Below are 19113 nucleotides of genomic sequence, written 5' to 3' on the forward strand. Positions count from 1 at the left end.
GATGCGTATAGTGGCGCCTATTTACGATCGAGCGCGCCAAGGCTTATTGTATTCTAATGATTTCGTGGCGACATCTGCAAGGTAATGTAATCTATTTGTAGTGCTTTCGAGTGCTTTTATATGTCGTCCCTGACTGAGCAGCGATCTAGAATGGGTACAAATTCACCCCTGGAGTCGTCTTCCTCCGCCAGTATGGCGTCCTCCGTTGACCTGGACGTCATCGAATTAATTGAAAGTTTCCCGAACTTGAAAGTAATGGAAAGCAACAACCAAATAAAGGAATTGCAAACTGTATTGAGGGACAAGTAAGTGTACTGTGTACGTGATGCACTGAATTCGCATAACTAGTACTGATGATCATGATTGTTATTGATTTGTGAAAATTAACTGGGGAAATAAGCAGAGGGCTAACTGCTAGGAAGCAACATTACTCTTCACTTATACTAAATGAATTATACAGAAAAGTTTAGCAAAATTTTTAATTTCAGTTGATGGTGCATGTATTTCATGGCATGACCTATCAAAGCCTAAAAGTTACAGTATGCATATACAAGAAATGAATTGTATTAATAATGAGTATTAATACAGTTTTAACCAGGGGCGGATCCAGACTTTTTGGGTCAAAATGAAATGACACTACAGGGAAGGCACACCTTAATTAGTTTGCAGCATGTCAACCTAGTGAGGGCAATCCCCCCAGGAAATTTTTGAAAATCTGAGTGACTGGTTTTATTTAACTGTTGTATTTGAGATGACTGCTCTATTAGGGTATCTCGACCTTATACCTCGATTTTGATGTTTATAATATTATACACATACAGTGCTGGGACAGTTACTTTTTAAATGTAACTCGTTACATATTATTTACAACTGTACTATTTAGTTACAGTTACATATTATCCCTATAATAATATTACATTACTTTGTGTCCACAGCCTTAAGCTGTCACATGTGAAACTACCACTTTATCACATGACATGATTGCGTTGTTGGACAATGTAATGTGCACATCTTGGTTATAAGCAAGAAGCTGGTGAATAAGCTTCATTCAGTAGGCTTCATTACTTCGTAGTGGCTAGGTGTTACTCATTAATAACGAGATTAGTAACTTTCTTACTTAAAGTATTAATATTATTACTAATATTCAATGGCGGATCCAGGATGGGGCATTTGGGGCAAATATGCCCCCCCTTCAAGAAATTGCATACAAGATCGAGATACTCTAATAGAGCAGTCAATTACTCTAATAAAGCAGTCACAATGTTCATGAGGCAGTGTAGCTTACCTATGAAGCTATAAATAGGATTTTATTTTACATAACAGACGTGATATAGTTGGTAAGGATAACTAGCTATTATTGTTGTGACCTTTTTTTTTTTTTTTTTTTTTTGTGGTCTTCAACTGGTTTTCAGCAAGTTTTTTTGGTCTTCAACTGTTTTCAGAAAGGTGCCCCCCCTCTTTCCAAACTCTGGATCCGCCCCTGATATTAGACTCGTTACAGTAACTTCATTACTTATAGGTAACACGTTACATTTGCAAGTAGAGTAACTTGGGTTATATTACCTGGTTTACTGTAATTGTTTCCGCAAAAGTGTGTGTGTGTACCTATCTATCTACCTATGTACCTATGTACCTATGTTTGTCCGTACGCACCCACGTGAGCAAAATCGTTTAATAACGGTAAAAGCAGCTTTTACGTAAGAAGTGAAATGAAGTCTGTATTAAACTTCTGCACAGGTGAACTTTGCTCTGAGGTGGTTTCTTTTCGGCGGACTGAAATACGGGTGTGGTGACTTTCCTCAGACTACCTTCCCCTTGAGGTTTTCAGGCATTTAGCAACTGAAAAACAACGGTGCAGGCCTCGTACACTGCCAGGAATAGCCTATCGCTTCGAGTTGAAAGGGGGCATATCCCTTACGTACGCGAACGAAAATGAAGAGCAGCTTTGAGGCTTTGTCGAGAGAATTTGTGGGAAAAAACACGTTAGTCACACTATAAAACAGTTTAGAAGATAGTTTTGTGCGTAATATGTTGGTTAAAGCGGTTTATTTAACAAACGCTTCCTTAGCAGTGCATAGCAACGTAATTGAACGAATTACGAATATTTCATGAATTACGAAATACGAGAAATAGCTAATTATATTATCAAACTACCCTATTGTAAAGTAGTAATACATAGTTGGTTAATTCATAGTAGTATATACTGTCTATAGTTATTCCAGATGAGTTAGCTAGCTGCTTGGCGCCTGGTTTTTAGAAGTAGCACAACATCAACTTGTTACAGCATATTTTGTTATATTACTTTGTTACCACAAAAGTAATAATTGTTACATAACACGTTACTTATGTAACACATTACCCCCAACACTGTACACAGGGAGTGTATATAGTGTACAATTGTTGATGGGCCAGGGTTTCCAGCTACCCTCCTGCTAAACTATTATTTTATATAGCCTGTACAGCAGCTCTGCACAGTACACACCTATGAAAGTTACTGTTTGTGTTAAAGAAATTTTGTTTGATTATCATACAGTACAATAGTACTGTATATTAGGGACATCGAAGGTGTGGGGGCGATCTGTGATATAATATAACCCAAAAACCTGCCACGATTTTTTCTCACAACGACATGACAGTATTGGTTGGGTAAAACCAAGCCCAAAAGTGTCTTCAGATCTACCCGAAACGTTTGTGTGAGGTTGCTACAGAATTTAGAAAAAAAATTATTCAACAAAATTTTCTACTGCCTGCCTGCCTGCCTGACACCTTCAGTCAAGCATAGCGGAAAAGTGGCTATGGCTACAGCCCTAATTTTTTCGCAGAATTCGTTTAAGAAAAAACCTTTGGTATATTGATAAGCATACAATCTTGCGCTATTGTCTTACCTTTTATCCTTCTTTACCATGGCCATCAGTCAAGGTTCTACCGCTGAGTATTAATAGACTACAGTACGGCTTCCATACCAGTGTATATTGCATCAAACTATTCAAATACGTGTGCACCAAAAAATGCACGCGTACATGACTCGCTGTTGGTATCGATCAGAGAGAGCAACTCACGGCGAACTATATAGTAATGTGTAAGTCAATAAATATAGTTTATTTAGTAACAATGTTAAGCCGAATCGTGTCATCCAGGTCCTGCTTTACAGATTATTCCGGTCTGACCCCATGTGCTAAATTAAATGTAGACGTCATAGCATAGCTCTGTTTCTTTCGTGAGCCACGCCCACTTACATAAATTACGGTCTAGACATATGGTAGCCATGTCCATTCATCAGTGTGTAGGTATGCACGAATCCACGCCCACTTACGTAAATTACTGTCTGTAGACATATGGTAGCCACGCCCATTCATCAGTCCATAGGTATGCACGAATCCACGTCCATTATTGTCTGCAGGCTTATGTAGAGCCACACCCACTGATCAGTTGTTATTGTATGAGTCATAATCTAGTATAATAGTGCTGTGAGTAACTCAGCAGATATTTAGTGGTCATGACATGAGCTTGCAAAAAAACTTCACAAACAAGTATAAGAAAAAAATTGGAATTTAAATTAGATTAGGGACAGTGCATAATGCTGCAATAAAAAGCACTGAAACAAGCTGGATCGGAGTAGTACGTAATGTCCAAATACTGTAAGAAGTAAATATCCCTATTGTGCATTGAGTGTAGCATAGTAGGGATATTCACTTATTGTTTTATAGTATTTGGACATTACGTACTACTCCGATCCAGCTTGTTTCAGTACTTTTTATTGTAGCATTATGCACTGTCCCTAATCTAATTTAAAATTCCAAATTTTTTCTTATACTTGTAGATTATACAATGCCACTCCTATACGCACAGCCAGCTGTGTACTTTTAAATTGTGGGTTTCAGGCCGGCCGTAGGGAATATAACATTTAGTTATTTGCAGCTAAAAGTAAAAACATGATATTTTCATGACATATGTATACTAAATATTGAGAGGGGTCAAGAGTCCACCCCTAAATCCGCCACTGATTGTTAACAGCTGGAAACTTCAAAGAATCCATTTTCTCAATCTAGGCCACTCTGATTAACCATATGTTGTCCCTTAGTGGTATATAAATTGATGGTGATGCACCGATACCACTTTCATTTATAAGCCTAAACAAAGTGATTCATTACAATCACCTAATTATTAATAGCAGCTAAATGCTATTTTGATGTGTTTTTGATCGCTGTCTCTCTATGTTAAGAAATAAAGGATTATAGCCCCCTTACATATATATATATATAGAGTCTTCAGCCCCATCTAGCCTGCTTTCCTCCAAGTTGAGCTAATAGTATAATGGTGAAAAATACTTCCATGATGTCATTAATAATGATGGACACAGAATCTATAAAGCTGTCTGTCTATCCGTCCGTCTGCAAAGCCACTAAATTGACAACCAAAGCATTTATTGACACAGGACTTTTAACAAAATTAAGCGCTCATCATCTGGTGGAAACTCTCAAGTTTGTTGTGACAAATCCCTACCTGCTTCCATTCATTCTCTATAAAGCGTTGAAGGCATTGGTGTAGAGGAACGCTTGACCTACATTCCTGTCAAAACCACGAACAAACAGCCAAAGAGATAGCGCATGGAACTGTTAACCCAATGGTCCTGGATTCAATTCCTGCCCATGACAATTTTTTTTCTCAGTGCCACCTTTTCGTGACACACTTTTTCATAAATATTATGTCAGCTATTGATGACCACATATTACTCAGCAATCTGTGCATGTATTGACATGATTCACACACGAAAGTATACGCTCACCATCTGGCTACATTGCAAAGTCTACTTCTATGTGTGCTCCTTCGTCCGCTACAGCACATTGAAGGCCATGATGTAGAGAAAACTTCAGTTGCATTTCATTGCTAACCACACGATAAACAACTCAGTAAAACACCTCCCTGAAGTTATTGTGGTTACTGTTGTGTAGGGTGTGGGTTCGAATCCCGCCAGTGACAAACTTTTTAATACACCTTTTTGGTACATACTTTTCCAAGAGTTAATAATAGTGGGAGGGCATTTTCTCAATGTGTTAATGTGAAAATATTTTTTTACCTGACTGCATGGATCCGATATTTACTTTAATTAGTACTATACAAGCCATACTTCTGTGGCACATGTCTATTTCAGTACTTGTATCCAATTGCCTCTTGAGTTGTGACGAGATAAGTGAAAGATCGTCTTGAGAAGAGTTATCGGCGTGTCCATGAAGATTGCTGGGAGCCTTGCTTTCAACCAACATCGTCAGTAGTAGCATCTCAATAAATGTCTGTCGTGATGTGGAGGAAGAAATACCTGTCCAAGAATCGAGTGCGCCTTCAATTGAAACGAGTGTGTGTTGTTGAAGACCGATGTTCATCCAGAGTTGTAGTTCTCCAGTGGATACACGCTCGACAACAACAAACACTGGCAGATACTGATTGTTACCCAGTGAGACATGCACAGAGGTCAAGACTTGATATCAATTCTGTGTATCAATTACTTTCATAAAGGCTTTTTTACTCTTTGACTTTGTTAACACGTCTGGCCAAGAAGCCATTCGTTCTACGTGCTCATTTTACACATTCCTATTGAGCATTTGATACTCTCCCTCCCCACTATTATCAAGTCTTGCTTTTTCTAACTCAACTTTTTTCTCATAGTAAGTTCATAGCATCCTGGTATTGCTACACCGCATATGGACTATAAGTATACAGTAGCACATTTGATAGGTATAGGGCAGGCATGGGTAAACCAATTAGGTGCATGTGCGTTTGTCTAAGTTTTTTCACATGTGTTCTATTAGAGTTAGATAAGAGCCTTCTCTTTGTAATTCCTATTCTTTGTGATGTGACAAAGTGTGTACCTGTGTATTAAATTAATTTTGCTCAAACCTTCAGTTGCTTGCAGTATAGTTACAAGTGCTTTAAATACTGTTGACCATGCTATTACAGTGCCTGCATGATAGGATAGCACTACATAATTTGCACATGTCTTGATAATTATTGGTTTAGCTTACATGCTGTTTAGTTACCTATACCCAGAAATTTTTGCGGTTAGTAAGACTACTGTGAAATTTTATCACTAAAAATTTATGAGGCTTCACCTGAAGGTAGTGTGGCTGCTTCTGTTGTGTGATAGTGTTTGTAGGCGTATGTGGACTCCACATAATATTATGTATACAAGCATTCCTGATTTTAAAGTGGGCGTGGCTCATAAAAGAAACTAGCCTACTGCAAGGCTAAACTATGTCTCGCACAGAGATTGCCACTACTGTGCTAGCTATTTGGTTCTTACACGCTTTATTAATCTGTACACTTAAAGTAAAGATCTTCGTAGCTGTGTAATAGAGAATAGAAATCTTTTAATAGATCCGTGAAAATTAAAACGTGAAAATCCTGGGCTAAGAGGCATTTGTGAAATTTAAAACATGAAAATCCTGACAAAGTGCATAACCGTGAAATACATACCGCAAAAATTTCTGGGTATACGATAACTCCATGTTCACATCATATTAACTATCAGACTTGCATGATGGTGAAATAAGGTTCATGATATCACCAAGCATGCTACTCCGTTTAGGACATGATCTTTAATGCTTCATTCCTAAAACACTGATTCATGTTATTGTGGTTAATGTGAAAATGTGAAATGGTCCTGCACATAGGGTAGGTACCGTGAATATAGGATAGGCAGGCATGGGCAGGCCAATTGGCATACAGATACAAAGTGATTACTTAATGCTAAATCTACATCTAAAATAAATAACTATACAATAATTCTAAATCATTGAAGATGACTGGCTGGCTGACTATATGTTTTCTGGGAGATTGTTCCATAATTTAATAGTTGAAGGCAATTACTCTTTGTTCAGTACCTGCATGATGGGATAGCTTACATAATTTGCGAATGTTTTGATAATTATTGGTTTAGCTTACATGCAATTCTGCTGTTTAGTTAACCCACATTTTCACATCATTTTAATTAGGCTTGCATGATGGTTGAATAAGGTTTATACAAGATATCACCAGGCATGCTACTTTAGGACATGATCTTTAATGTTTCATTCCCAATGCAGCGGTTCATGCTATTGTGATTAATGCGGAATGTGAAATGGTCCTGCACATAGGGCAGGTACCAATGCTAGTTAACAATAAGTGGACTTACTGATACAATAAATTTGGATGAAAATATGATACCAGGAGTACATACTGTAGTAAAGATAAGGAGATTTTATTTTGTACTCTTGATGATACCATTCTACTACCGATGCTCTGTACATGGCATTGTTCACAAGAAACAGCCAGACATTTATATTGTTATGTAACACTTTCACACTTCAGATCAAAGGAGCTACCCAGGCTACCTTTCGTATGTAGCCCAGCTTGCCGGGCTACTACTGGGCAGTGATTATATAGACGTTGACGCTGAAATCGATTGTGGGGATCGATTAATACTCACATAATTAGGATACACGACTTGGATTTTGCCATGAAAATCACTCAGGCGGAGAGCGTTTCGTTATCCTCGCCATTCTATGAGTTGAAAAACGTTGTGCTGAGGTGAGTACTAGCTGCTTATTCACCGATTGTTTCCACACATTTTTGAATACGGACATGCCCCCATCATACCACTCTGCACGGAGTAACTACTCTACAACTCTGCACGGAGTAACTACTCTACAACTCTGCACGGAGTAACTACTCTACAACTCTGCACGGAGTAACTACTCTACAAGCAAGCTTACCTGTCTAGGCCTTTAGTGAACTGCGTAGTTTTTCCATGAACGATTCAATAGCACTGATTAAAACATTAAACTCGTGTAACGGAAATTCTCTGTGATATCAGCCTAATAAGTGTAACACGTGTTCACACTTGTTCACACTTATTAGGCTGATATGTTACATATCAGCCTAATAAGTGTTACATATTAGCTGTAACACGGGAATTTGGGCTTTGCCTGATATGTATGCCCGACTGCCCGAGGGCCGCACATACATATCAGGCAAAGCCCTCATGCCCATGTTACAACTATTACATGATGGATAAGCCAGCTTACTAAAAATGTTTGCTTCGTGCAATCTGCCATTTAGAAAGCGATTAAGTGACATTTTATAGGTTTACCAATATGTAGTTGAAGTTATATGTGGTGAGTGTCCACCGCAGCTTTGTATTACCGACATCACTAGTATCAATCCCAATATCAATACTATTGTGCACCTGGCGTCTTGTTACTTGCTTCATGTGTATAGTGTATGTGTATCTTTTGTGATTAAATGACAGTGCAGTTATTCCTAAAAAAGAAGCTAACATGTGTACGTTTGTGGTATTGGCAGTAGTACATATATAAGCTATTTCACTACAAGTACTGATATTGGTACTATCAGTAAAAAATGGTGTCGGTACACCTCTACTAAATTGTGTGCATCACTCATCTCCCATAGGTGCTATCATGTAAATCTATTTGTGTACAATAGAGCAGTGAAAACTGGTAGCAATTTAATTACCCTACAATTTTTTGGCCAATGACGACATTTTTAGGTCTAACCAATTGTAGTTTAGCTGATCAGTATTGGATATCATAATATTATCGTCAGTATGCCTAATAGAACAGTCAGTAGATTGACTGTTCAATAGTGATTTCTATAATTTGATTTTACTTTCAATATTAGTAGTTACTTGTGGTTGTTATGGTTACTGCAATATCCACTCTGTTTGTTATGTGTAGAATCACTGACTACTTGAGGAACACCTACATCATGTAGAACATCATACACACAGCACCTTTGACTTACCAAGCCCTTTCTCACTATTATGCATGTTTTGTCCCAATTCCATGTATGTCACATGAAATGTGCATGTTTAGGAGGTCATGTAAGTTGCATGTAAAATGCATGCAACATGCATGTTACAAACATGATATTTTCAGTAGGGAATTGAATGTGTTTATATTTTACATGCAATCCTTACTATATTTTCACAGACAGCTATTTACTATTTGTAACATTATTCTCACAGACAGCTATAAGTGTAAGCTACAGTTGCCATGGTGTCTTATCGTGTTGAGCTGTAACAATTTTATCTGTTGTTGGAGATGTAACTGTGCTATCCTGTATAGTGTATATGTGTAGAAAGTGACCCATTGAAAGCTGTAAGTATTAAATATGGAATAGCTAGTTACAGACAGAGTATCTATCCAGCTCTTTAGATCGATGGGGCATCTATTTATTTGTTAATTAAGGCTTTACAGCACAAGCGCTGAAAGTCTGTAAGACAGTATACCTGGTCCTATGGCCTATTTAAAGATGTTATATTAAGTATGTTTGAAAAGTTGGAGAAAAGAGAAAAAGTGAACCTGAACCTGCAGCCATCCATTTACACTCAGACGCTTACATGAGTCTGCCAGGCAGTCAGGATGCTTTCTCCTTGTTAATTTCATGTATATGTATCCACATGGACAGTGACTTGTTATCTCAAAGTACCCTTGTGGAAGCACACATACAAATGCTAAAAGTCTGTAAGACACCTGGCTATCTCAGCCAGCTATTTGAGACAACTTTGTGCTTACTTATAAATGTGAGACGCAAATATGTTTGTGTGTGAGACTACTTTTCCATTCCCATTGGAAAGTATACTGTAATGTATCTATGGTTCCACTACATTTCAGTGCTCCATAATTTTGAGTTGAACTGATGTTATATTGTCCTGTAGAACTACTTGTAGAGAAGATTTCGTGTTCTATTCAGACCGACTGGTGAGAGTCTCTACCATAATAACACATTGTGCATGTAGTGTTCCCTGTTAGATACGACTGGTGATTGAGGAAGCATTGAATTGGTTGCCATGTGAGAAAATTACAGTGACAACACCAACTGGTAAATATGCATTGCACTAACTACTTACAGAGTATATATGTACCTGTACCTCCAAAAGTTCTCAGCTTATAAAGATGAAACTTCGCCAAAGAATACACTTGGCTATATTTATTTATTTATTTATTTATTTATTAAGGCTTTACAACACAAGTGCTGAAGGTCTGTATAAATCTTTGAATCTGAAAATGTTCTTTACAAAGTACAGTGGCAATTGATTTGTAAAGCAACAATAAATTACAGGTACTAAATATATTAAAAATTATCACTACTATACTGGTATTTGAATTGGTGAACTGCACTGTTGAGTATTAATATTAGGTTAAATCAGTCCTTTGCTGTATTAGTGAAACACTACTGGAGTATGTATAATTTGTGTAATGGATTTACATTTATGTGCGTATCACACAGTGTATTTGTGTTGCCATTGGTATAGGATTTGAATATGAAGGTCAAATGTTTGTAAAGGGAAACTGTGGTGTGAGCATTATGAGAAGTGGTTAGTATACATACATACATGCGTGCGTGTGTGCATGTGTGTATACATTTCATTATACAGGTGAAGCTATGGAGAGAGGCCTAAGGGAGTGTTGCAGGTCCATTCGCATTGGCAAAATTTTAATCCGTCATGATCCTGATACCAAGGAACCTAAACTATATTATGCTAAATTTCCAGCTGACATTGACAAGCTGAACATCCTTCTACTCTCACCCAATCTTGGTATGTTGTATATAACAGTGTATAATGACTTGTTACACATACGTACACGAAATGTATAGCAAAAGACTCTTTCCAAAATCCATACATCATTGCTTAGTGTAGCCCACCATTTTGAATGGGGCCACTATATCAATGGTCATGGCTGAAATACAATGATGAAAAGTGGAACAACAGGTCTTCAAAGGTACAAATTGTCTGCCTAGCTATATTAGATAATTACTGCTGTATTGAAGATAGTGAATGTAGCAGCTGCTGACCACTGCTCTTTATACAAGAAGACAAGGCAATTAGTTTTGTCGATGTTTTGATAACCACGCCCAAGACTTTCATTGCCTGTTTTTTCAACAGTATCAAAGCTATTGTCATCACTGTATTTCAATGTAGTGCAATCACAATTATAGAGAGCTTGCATACGAAACATACAAAAAATGCTTGGCAACTGTTATACTAAGTTTCAGGTGGCTAAATAAGATGAATACTCTTGGATTGTCACCCACAATGAGTATCACTGTTTAATACAGACAAGCACATTAATGATTTTTAATAGACTACGTAGCCATAGATTTTAATATATACTTTTGACCATGGGTATCTTATTTTAAACAAGTGACTAACCTAGAGGACATGTCCCATCGAGTGCTTAAAACCATTTAGAACAACTGTAGCCTTCACCCTCTCCCTCATGTATGACAGATCAGCAACAGCAACATGTGTTTTGAATGCAAAATCTCAGTGTCCCCATTCAAAATCGTGGAAAATATTACTAAGCGATGATGTATTTTTAAGGTGGTGGATAAACAAAGTATCTGGGGGTGATATTCGACCCTACCCAGTGTTTGTAAAAAGATGGCATTCTATCTTCACCTGATCAATTCACACAAGCGGACTCTGAGCACTCAATTGATTAAACTTTTAATTGATTCTCTTGTATTTTCTCACCTTTATTATGCTCTACCTGTGTGGGGTCCCTCTCTGACTGAACAGTTATCACAATGTCTGCTGCATCTCCAGAATAGAGCTGTTCGTCTGATAATTGAGTTTAAATCCCCAAGATCATGATCATTTATCACAGTATTACCAGCATTTGCAGTGGCTGCCATTTCAATATCTCTTTCAATTTCGTTCTGTTTGTGTAATGTTCCACCAGTACCATCATACTAGGTGTATTCCCTTGGAGCCACCCATTCACTTGGTAGCACCCAAACTCATTATCATACAAGGGTTAAGCCATTTTTGTGTCTCCTTATAGATACAATGTTACCTTCTTGCAGCAATTCTTTAGATACATCCCATTGGACCAGCTTCCCTCCACAATACCATTATCAGATGCCATTTTAATAGCTTTTGTAATGATTATTTTGTACATGTATTGTCTTTTTATGACTAGCTATCTGTATTGTTTGTTTTGTAGTTGTATTGTACGTATGTTATGTTATGTCTCCTGCAAGGAAGAACGGCTTTAGCTGATTGTGTGGAGTTTAAAAGTATCTATCTATCTAGAGTCTTTTGACCTTATTTACTGTGTATCTGTGCTATAATCTTAAAAGTATTTTTGTATGTGATGCTGTATATGTGACCAACTTTTTGCATTGTGTTCTCCTATTCATACTTGAAAACCAACACACAAATGGTTAGCTATCTATCGTGAAACGTAGATTACTTACATGTACTGAATTTTCTGCTGCATCTGAAATATGAATTATGCACCTTTAAATTAGCTGAATCCTCGTGTGATGTACATGACTTTAACAGCACGCATGGAGTAAGTATATTAATTGACTAGATGCTTTATGGAACCGTTACAAGTCCTCTCATGCAATAGATAGCTAGCACTGGCCTCAAACTTTGTGCCAATTATTGCATCCATTTCTTGTTCCAATAGCTATTGGTGAGAAATACTTGGGGAATTACTGTGTTTTGTGACGTTTAATTACACATTAGTATCAGCTAGCCAGAGATATACTTTGGAGAAACAACTTTGACAAATTAAAGGACAATTCACCAAATTCACCAATGTTTTCCTGCTAAAGTTTTCTACTATATGAAAGCTAACAACATTCCCTGTTGCGGCAAATTTGCCAAAGTTTACCAAACATTCCTGCTAAGCATTACAGGTGGTATATGCACAGTGGGGACAATGAGTAATCTACTTGTATGCCAAAATTTTATGCAACCAAAGTTTTCTACTACTGTATTGACCAAAAGTTTTGGCAGATTTTAGTTTGGCTAAACTCTACTCACTTTCTAAATTTGCCAAACTTTCTTCCAAAAAATTTTAAACCAGGCGTGCACCCACAGCCGGCCAAAGGCCAGCTGTGGGTACGCACCTGGTTTATTGAATTTGTTTTTGTAAAAATGTGTGCGTGTGTGTGTGTGTGTGTGTACCTATCTACCTATGTTTGTCCGTACACACCCACGTGAGCAAAATTGGTAAATGGTAAAAAGCCAGGATGTAAGAATTGAAAGCTAAATTAAGTTTGTATTATAAACTTCCATGCACTTTGCTCTGTGGTGGTTTCTTCTCGGTAGTCTGAAATACAGGTATGGCGACTCTTTGTGAACAATCTTCCTTTTCGGTTTTATAGACATTTAACAACTTCAAAACAATGTTGAAGGCCTCTTAAGCTACCAGAGATAGCGTATCCTTCGAGTTGAAAGGGGAGCGTTACCCGTACTTATGCAAACAAAAATGAAGGGCAGCCTCAAGGCTTTCTCTAAACAATCTGCGTAAGAAAACACAATAGACACGCTATAAAACAAATGAGAAGATGCTTCTGTGTGTAATTTGCTGTTTAAAGTGGTTTGTTATATACACTTCGTTAGCAGCACATAGCAACATAATTTCAGAATTACAAAATAATTCATGAATTACGAAATATGCTAAATTACAGTGTTTACAAATCCAATTATCTAGCTGAATTAACAATAGTAATAGAATAAAATATACATGGATGATTGATTGCCTATTTAGTTAGAATGGGAAAGTATTAATTGCATGGCCACCTGGTTTTTAGAAGTAGCATAACATCAACTTGTTCCTGCTATACAGTAATTAATAAACAGTTAATTCCTACTCAAAACATTGTGCCTGTAACATGTATATAACCATGCACCTACATGAATAATGAATTTTAGTAATACATGGACATGACCCATGTATGGTACAGTCATGTTGCACTTATTGCACCCAGAATATCCCACAATGAAACCTTACACATGTTCATTACATTATAAATACAGATTGAAACTATTATGTTGGTTGCAGTGAGTCAATGCTGTTGTAAGTGAAAATAGACTGGTTCAAACAAGCCTAAAACGTGTATTTACCAGTATAGCTCATAGCATAGCATCCCAAAAAAACAATACTGCACACAACGAAGGTCTTACAAGTTTTTGAATGTAATTTATAAGCACGTTCAAGCCAACAACAAGCCCTGCGATTGAAACTAGGGTTTTTTAAACTCAGGTAATAGCAGTCATGGGCAAAATAAATTGTCACTATCAGTGCTGTAAACATAGTTGAATTCTAATTATCATAGTATGAATTTATTGTTGTGTATTGTTAACATACTATAGCTACATCATGGGGACTACTACCATGTGTACAATACTACTCATAACAACAACATGTGTGTAACATGAATGTACCATGCATGCTAGCTTATTATGTTGACATGCATGTTACAAGATATTCATGCATATGCACTGCATGTAGCATGTTGGAAAAACATCCAAAATTCATGCATGTTACATGAAAATACTAGCTATTTAAAAAATTAAAAATTTCAAAAAGAAGTAGGGGTTAATATACATGCTACAAAAAGTAAGGAAACAAGCTCAAAATGTTACAGCTGAAGTGAGAAATGATCCAGCAGTAAAAAGTAAGGAAACAAGATTAGATGACTACTTACTAAAATGAGACACCTACTTTTGCCTTGTTTCCTTACTTTTTACTGTTAGATAATTTCTCACTTCAGCTGTAACATTTTGAGCTTGTTTCCTTACTTTTTGTAACGTGTATATCAACCCTACTTCTTTTTGAAATTTTTAATTTTTTAAATAGCTAGTTGTTTACTTTTTTGTCTAGCTAGCTAGCTATATTATACTCGTTTTGTTTTCCACATAGTATAAATATCACTTGAAGCAGCTATCTTTTACCTTCCTACGCAATAAGCGCCTCTAAAAATAATTATCGTCTTGTCTTTTAAAGCTATTACAGCAACCGTTTAAGGCTTCAGCTGCATTTCAAAGACATTATTAGCTAGCTACCTCACAAAAAGCTAAACTGGTAATTAATTTTGGGTTGTGGAGCATGCCGCAACTATTAATTATCCTTGGAGAAGAACAAAGAAGCGGATGAATGATGAAAGCAAACAGCATGCAGTGGACAGAACGTAATCGAAACAACAGATTTGTGAATCCGTCGTCATTATCTTGACTGTCTGAAATTTCTGGAGCCGTACACCTAGCACTACCGGGCCTTACAGCAGGCAGACTGGCAGACGAAATGTAGGTGAATTTCGAATTTTTTAAAACTCACTGTACATTGAAACATTCGACTTTTCGCTTTGTTTACCCAAGGTACAGCATCATTATAACAGTACTAATGCATTCCAGGTGGTTTTTTTGGGTAAAACTTATTGCAAGGCCGTTTTTTAAGGTGCGAAAATCCACAAAACCATATGATTTCTTACCAACCCGTACTGTACAGTACTATCGTACTGTATGATACAACTAATTGACTGCATGAAGGTCATGCTAGCCTTAGGAAATTGCATGTAACATGTATAGAGTAGGGTTAAGACTACAATTGTTTGTGAGAATTTGGTGGGAAAATCTTTAGCCAGTGGCAACCTTTCATCAATTGAATATTATTTTCTCCTTACTTTGGCCTCTTTTCTGTTACACCTTATCAGTCATTAAGTCAAGTCACTAAGTTAAGTCATTAAAATTATAATCCTAAGGCTGCAGCACGTGTACGTTGCTGTCAGACCTTCAGTGCTGGTCACTGTAAAGTGTTAATAATAATATTTTCAAACTGAACTGTTGTATCTATCAATTGTATAATGCATACTAATGTGCAAAAGGACACTTTTTGTATACCAGGTATTTTAGAGGCTATGTTATTTATACCTTATGTACGTAAGTAACCTCTACAAGTATTTTAACTATGCAGAGACTGGTGGTACAGTGTCAAAGGCTATCAACACACTAAAAGAACATGGTGTAAGGGTGGAGAAGATCATTCTCGTCACCTTGTTTGCTACTCCACAAGGTACAGTAACAACAGTCTGTCTGTATCATGTGTATGCAGTGGCTAATGATTGGTTTTGTGAAGGACTAATATGGCCCACTAATTGCATGGAAGGAGAGAAAAAATATTTAGTCGCAATTATGTGGCAAAAATATGCCAACGTAAATCATACTGCATCCCTAGTATTTTCCTGACCCACGTAACCAAAGGGACTAGTTATATACTGGTTATGAGACTAACATATAATTAACTAAGGACATAGGTAGTGGGAAGATGTGTGGGATAAACACTTACCTCAGTGAAATTGTAACAAAGCAACCTGACAAAAAAAATTTTTGCAAGTTTCCTCAAGGATAGTCACTATGCTGTAGTTTTATCAAGACTGTAATAATGGTTACCTGCCTTTTTAATGTGCATACACATAGCTAGCTACGTGTTGTTGATCTCTTCGAGGAACGTTATGTTTAAGGGTTGTACTTAGCATTCTTTCCCAGCAATACTATATCACTCCCTGCGGTCTTAAGTTGTAGTTTGACTGACAAATTAAGAAAAGAAATTTTAGGGGTGCTTGCCCAACGAATATAGCATTGCAAACTTTGAGTACAGTTGTAGGCTACATGTATGTAGCAATGTAACATACAGGTATATGCATCAACCTGAAACCCATCTTTCTAGATTCTTGGTGCTGGTTTGTAATGGCATATATATTTCTTGATGGTAGATCATGTGTACACATTCCTATATCTTGTAAGCAGGCACATTGTTCTTCCCACAGGTATTAAAGGATTACTGACCACATTTCCTGACCTGAAGCTGCTGACTAGTGAAGTATATTCTCATTGTGTGAACCATTTCGGTAAAATTTATTTTGGTACTGATTAACATTACATCATTCATTAATTCCTTGAATTTGCAAGATTTTCTATTCTACACTATTTGTGCCATAACTGCCATTGTATGGATATTTCGTAGGCCTTTTGATCTGAGCTAAGAAATGAAATTACAGTACATCTAGCTGGTAGAAAATGTAAATACAGAGTGTCTTACAGTTGTGTACACAGCACTATACAGAATAGCTTATGTGCACATTTCCGAATTGTACCCTCTTATTGTAGCGGTCACTAACATAACCTACTAGGACTGATTGCTACCCAACATGAGCAATTGAATTTACCCTGATCAGCTCCATTGGATCCAATATTGCCTTCATCATGCAAGATCTAAATACGGTGGTTCTAGATCCACGTATCGATTAGAATACTATTGATTAGGTGGTAACACTATAATGGGAAACTTAACTACCTTACTGTCGGTGCTTCCAGATTGAGTAGTGAACATCTATTGTAAAACTGTGTATTCAATATTAAAATTACAACTTGCTCATAGTTGGAAACTAGTACAGTAACTCGGTCTTGGTAGTATTAACTGCCACATCAAATGGTTTGTGTAGGTGCTCTGTACCAAATGCTTGACCTCCAATGTTATCTCTATCTGTTTCCTGTGTCAGTAGTTCATCAAATATCACAATACCATTTTGGATATCACCAAAGTGAGAAATATTAATACCATCACCAGAAAACTTTTGAACCCTAATGATGCTGTTATCAACAACACACAGATGATTGTGATAATGTCTTTTTAATGTTGGAAGTTAACCATGGCCTTTTTGCCCTTCCCACCAAATTTTTTGACCAATTTGTCTGGAGCATCAAACAAGTACACCATGATTGCTACAGTCAGATTTTTGAATGACTGACGTCAGGTATCCATCCTTCAAAACTTGCACAAGCCTCCTCTCAAAACACTATTTCCTGGCTTATACAACCTCTTCTTCTTCTCCTTCAAATGTGTGTTATCACTAGCCCCAGCACATTCAGATACAGTGTACAAGCAAATGCTCTTATACAATGGGGTGGCTCTTATCAATGACAAGTAGAAGGTAAACTTAGGAATTATATGACCAGTAAAATACAGTATAAATTATAGCATTGTGTCCAATGATTTTAGCTCAGTTGATACTAATGTAAGCCTGTTGAGAATTATATGAGTTAACACTACTATCCCACTAAGTAAAGACCTGTGTTAACAGTTTTGAGAGTGATAGTGACATTTACGTTCTCCTTTTGACAAGTGGTCTCCACTTGTATTCTAGTATCATCATAAATGCACAGCTGCTATAGAAGTGCCTAAATATCAAGCATCCATTGGAAGCTGAGGATGAATTGACTGCTGTGCACAAAAATGGTAGATGGCATTATAAGTTGTGCGAGTGTTGTAATGTGCGACTTGTGCGTATGCAGACAATACTCGCAGATGCTTATAGCAAGAGTTCATAATCAGTAAATGTATACTCTTGCTTATAGTTGAGCTGATCAGGTTTGAAAGGTGGATTTTTCATGAGAAGTCACCTCTATTCAACCAGCCAGCTGATTAGAGGTGACTGTAGGTGTCAACAGCAGACATGTATGGTTTACCTCCATTACAAGTTTGGGAAAGGGTCATAAAAGACCATTCATGACTTCCCTATTGTATGGCCAAAATTAAGGAATGAAAATACCTATATCTCAATAATGAAGACTGATTTTATCTTGATAACGATATTATCTCGATAAAGAGTGATCTGTATAACTGTACACTTTCATACATTAGTGTAGACCACCTCAGGATAGTTGATAGATTTTCAGCAAATAGCTATACATTAAAAGTTGAGTTGGTAGGAGAGTGGAAAATTGTCATCCGAATATTTTAGAATTACCTCGATAGTAAAAAAACTGTTATCTTTATCACAATAATGAAAAATTATCTCCCAGCCCTAGCGAAAATCTTGAATACTGGGTCAGACACTTAAATGGGGACATTTTGCTGAATCTTTTTGGCATGTCAATTAGTACTACTAAAGAGTCGAATTTCAAAACCTTCCATCCATGAGTTATGTTTTTGAAGGCTCAGCCAACTTGTACATACTAGAGTTACGACAATGCAGTGTGTAGATGTATTAATCTGCTGTATCATGATACAGAGGTGATATAGTCTAAACATTGGTGGTATAATATGTTGTTTTTCATAAGAGACATAATTTTTAATTTGAGAAACTATTCAATTTAACGACATTGTACAGTAATTTGATTGTCATCCATTAAAATGCTAGGTTAACAAGCCACAATTTATCGATATATCATTGATAATTATATGATATACAGTGAAACCTGTCTATTCCGGTCATCATAGGGACAAAATTATCTGACCTCATTACGGAGGTGGCTGC

At 36.9% G+C, this 19113-nt stretch overlaps 1 protein-coding gene across 1 annotated transcript; it reads left to right on the plus strand.

The window, feature by feature from the left end:
- Positions 1 to 22: 22 nt before the first annotated feature.
- Positions 23 to 16862, plus strand: LOC136258064 (uracil phosphoribosyltransferase homolog). Its single transcript, XM_066051371.1, has 8 exons — positions 23 to 81; positions 142 to 305; positions 9713 to 9755; positions 9807 to 9876; positions 10310 to 10372; positions 10433 to 10594; positions 15771 to 15869; positions 16624 to 16862. Exons 2-8 carry the CDS (start codon positions 151 to 153, stop codon positions 16728 to 16730), a joined length of 699 nt encoding a protein of 232 aa, XP_065907443.1. The 5' UTR covers positions 23 to 81; positions 142 to 150; the 3' UTR covers positions 16731 to 16862.
- Positions 16863 to 19113: the final 2251 nt, after the last annotated feature.

The sequence above is a fragment of the Dysidea avara genome, chromosome 6 (assembly GCF_963678975.1).
Source record: "Dysidea avara chromosome 6, odDysAvar1.4, whole genome shotgun sequence".
NCBI lineage: Eukaryota > Metazoa > Porifera > Demospongiae > Dictyoceratida > Dysideidae > Dysidea > Dysidea avara.

Bases quoted from the DNA above. Each gene is read 5' to 3' on its own strand.
- LOC136258064 (XM_066051371.1), top strand. From the start codon at position 151: ATGGGTACAAATTCACCCCTGGAGTCGTCTTCCTCCGCCAGTATGGCG. The intron at 10,373-10,432 runs GTTAGTATACAT...TTCATTATACAG, and splicing joins TGTGAGCATTATGAGAAGTG to GTGAAGCTATGGAGAGAGGC. The intron at 15,870-16,623 runs GTACAGTAACAA...TTCTTCCCACAG, and splicing joins CTTGTTTGCTACTCCACAAG to GTATTAAAGGATTACTGACC.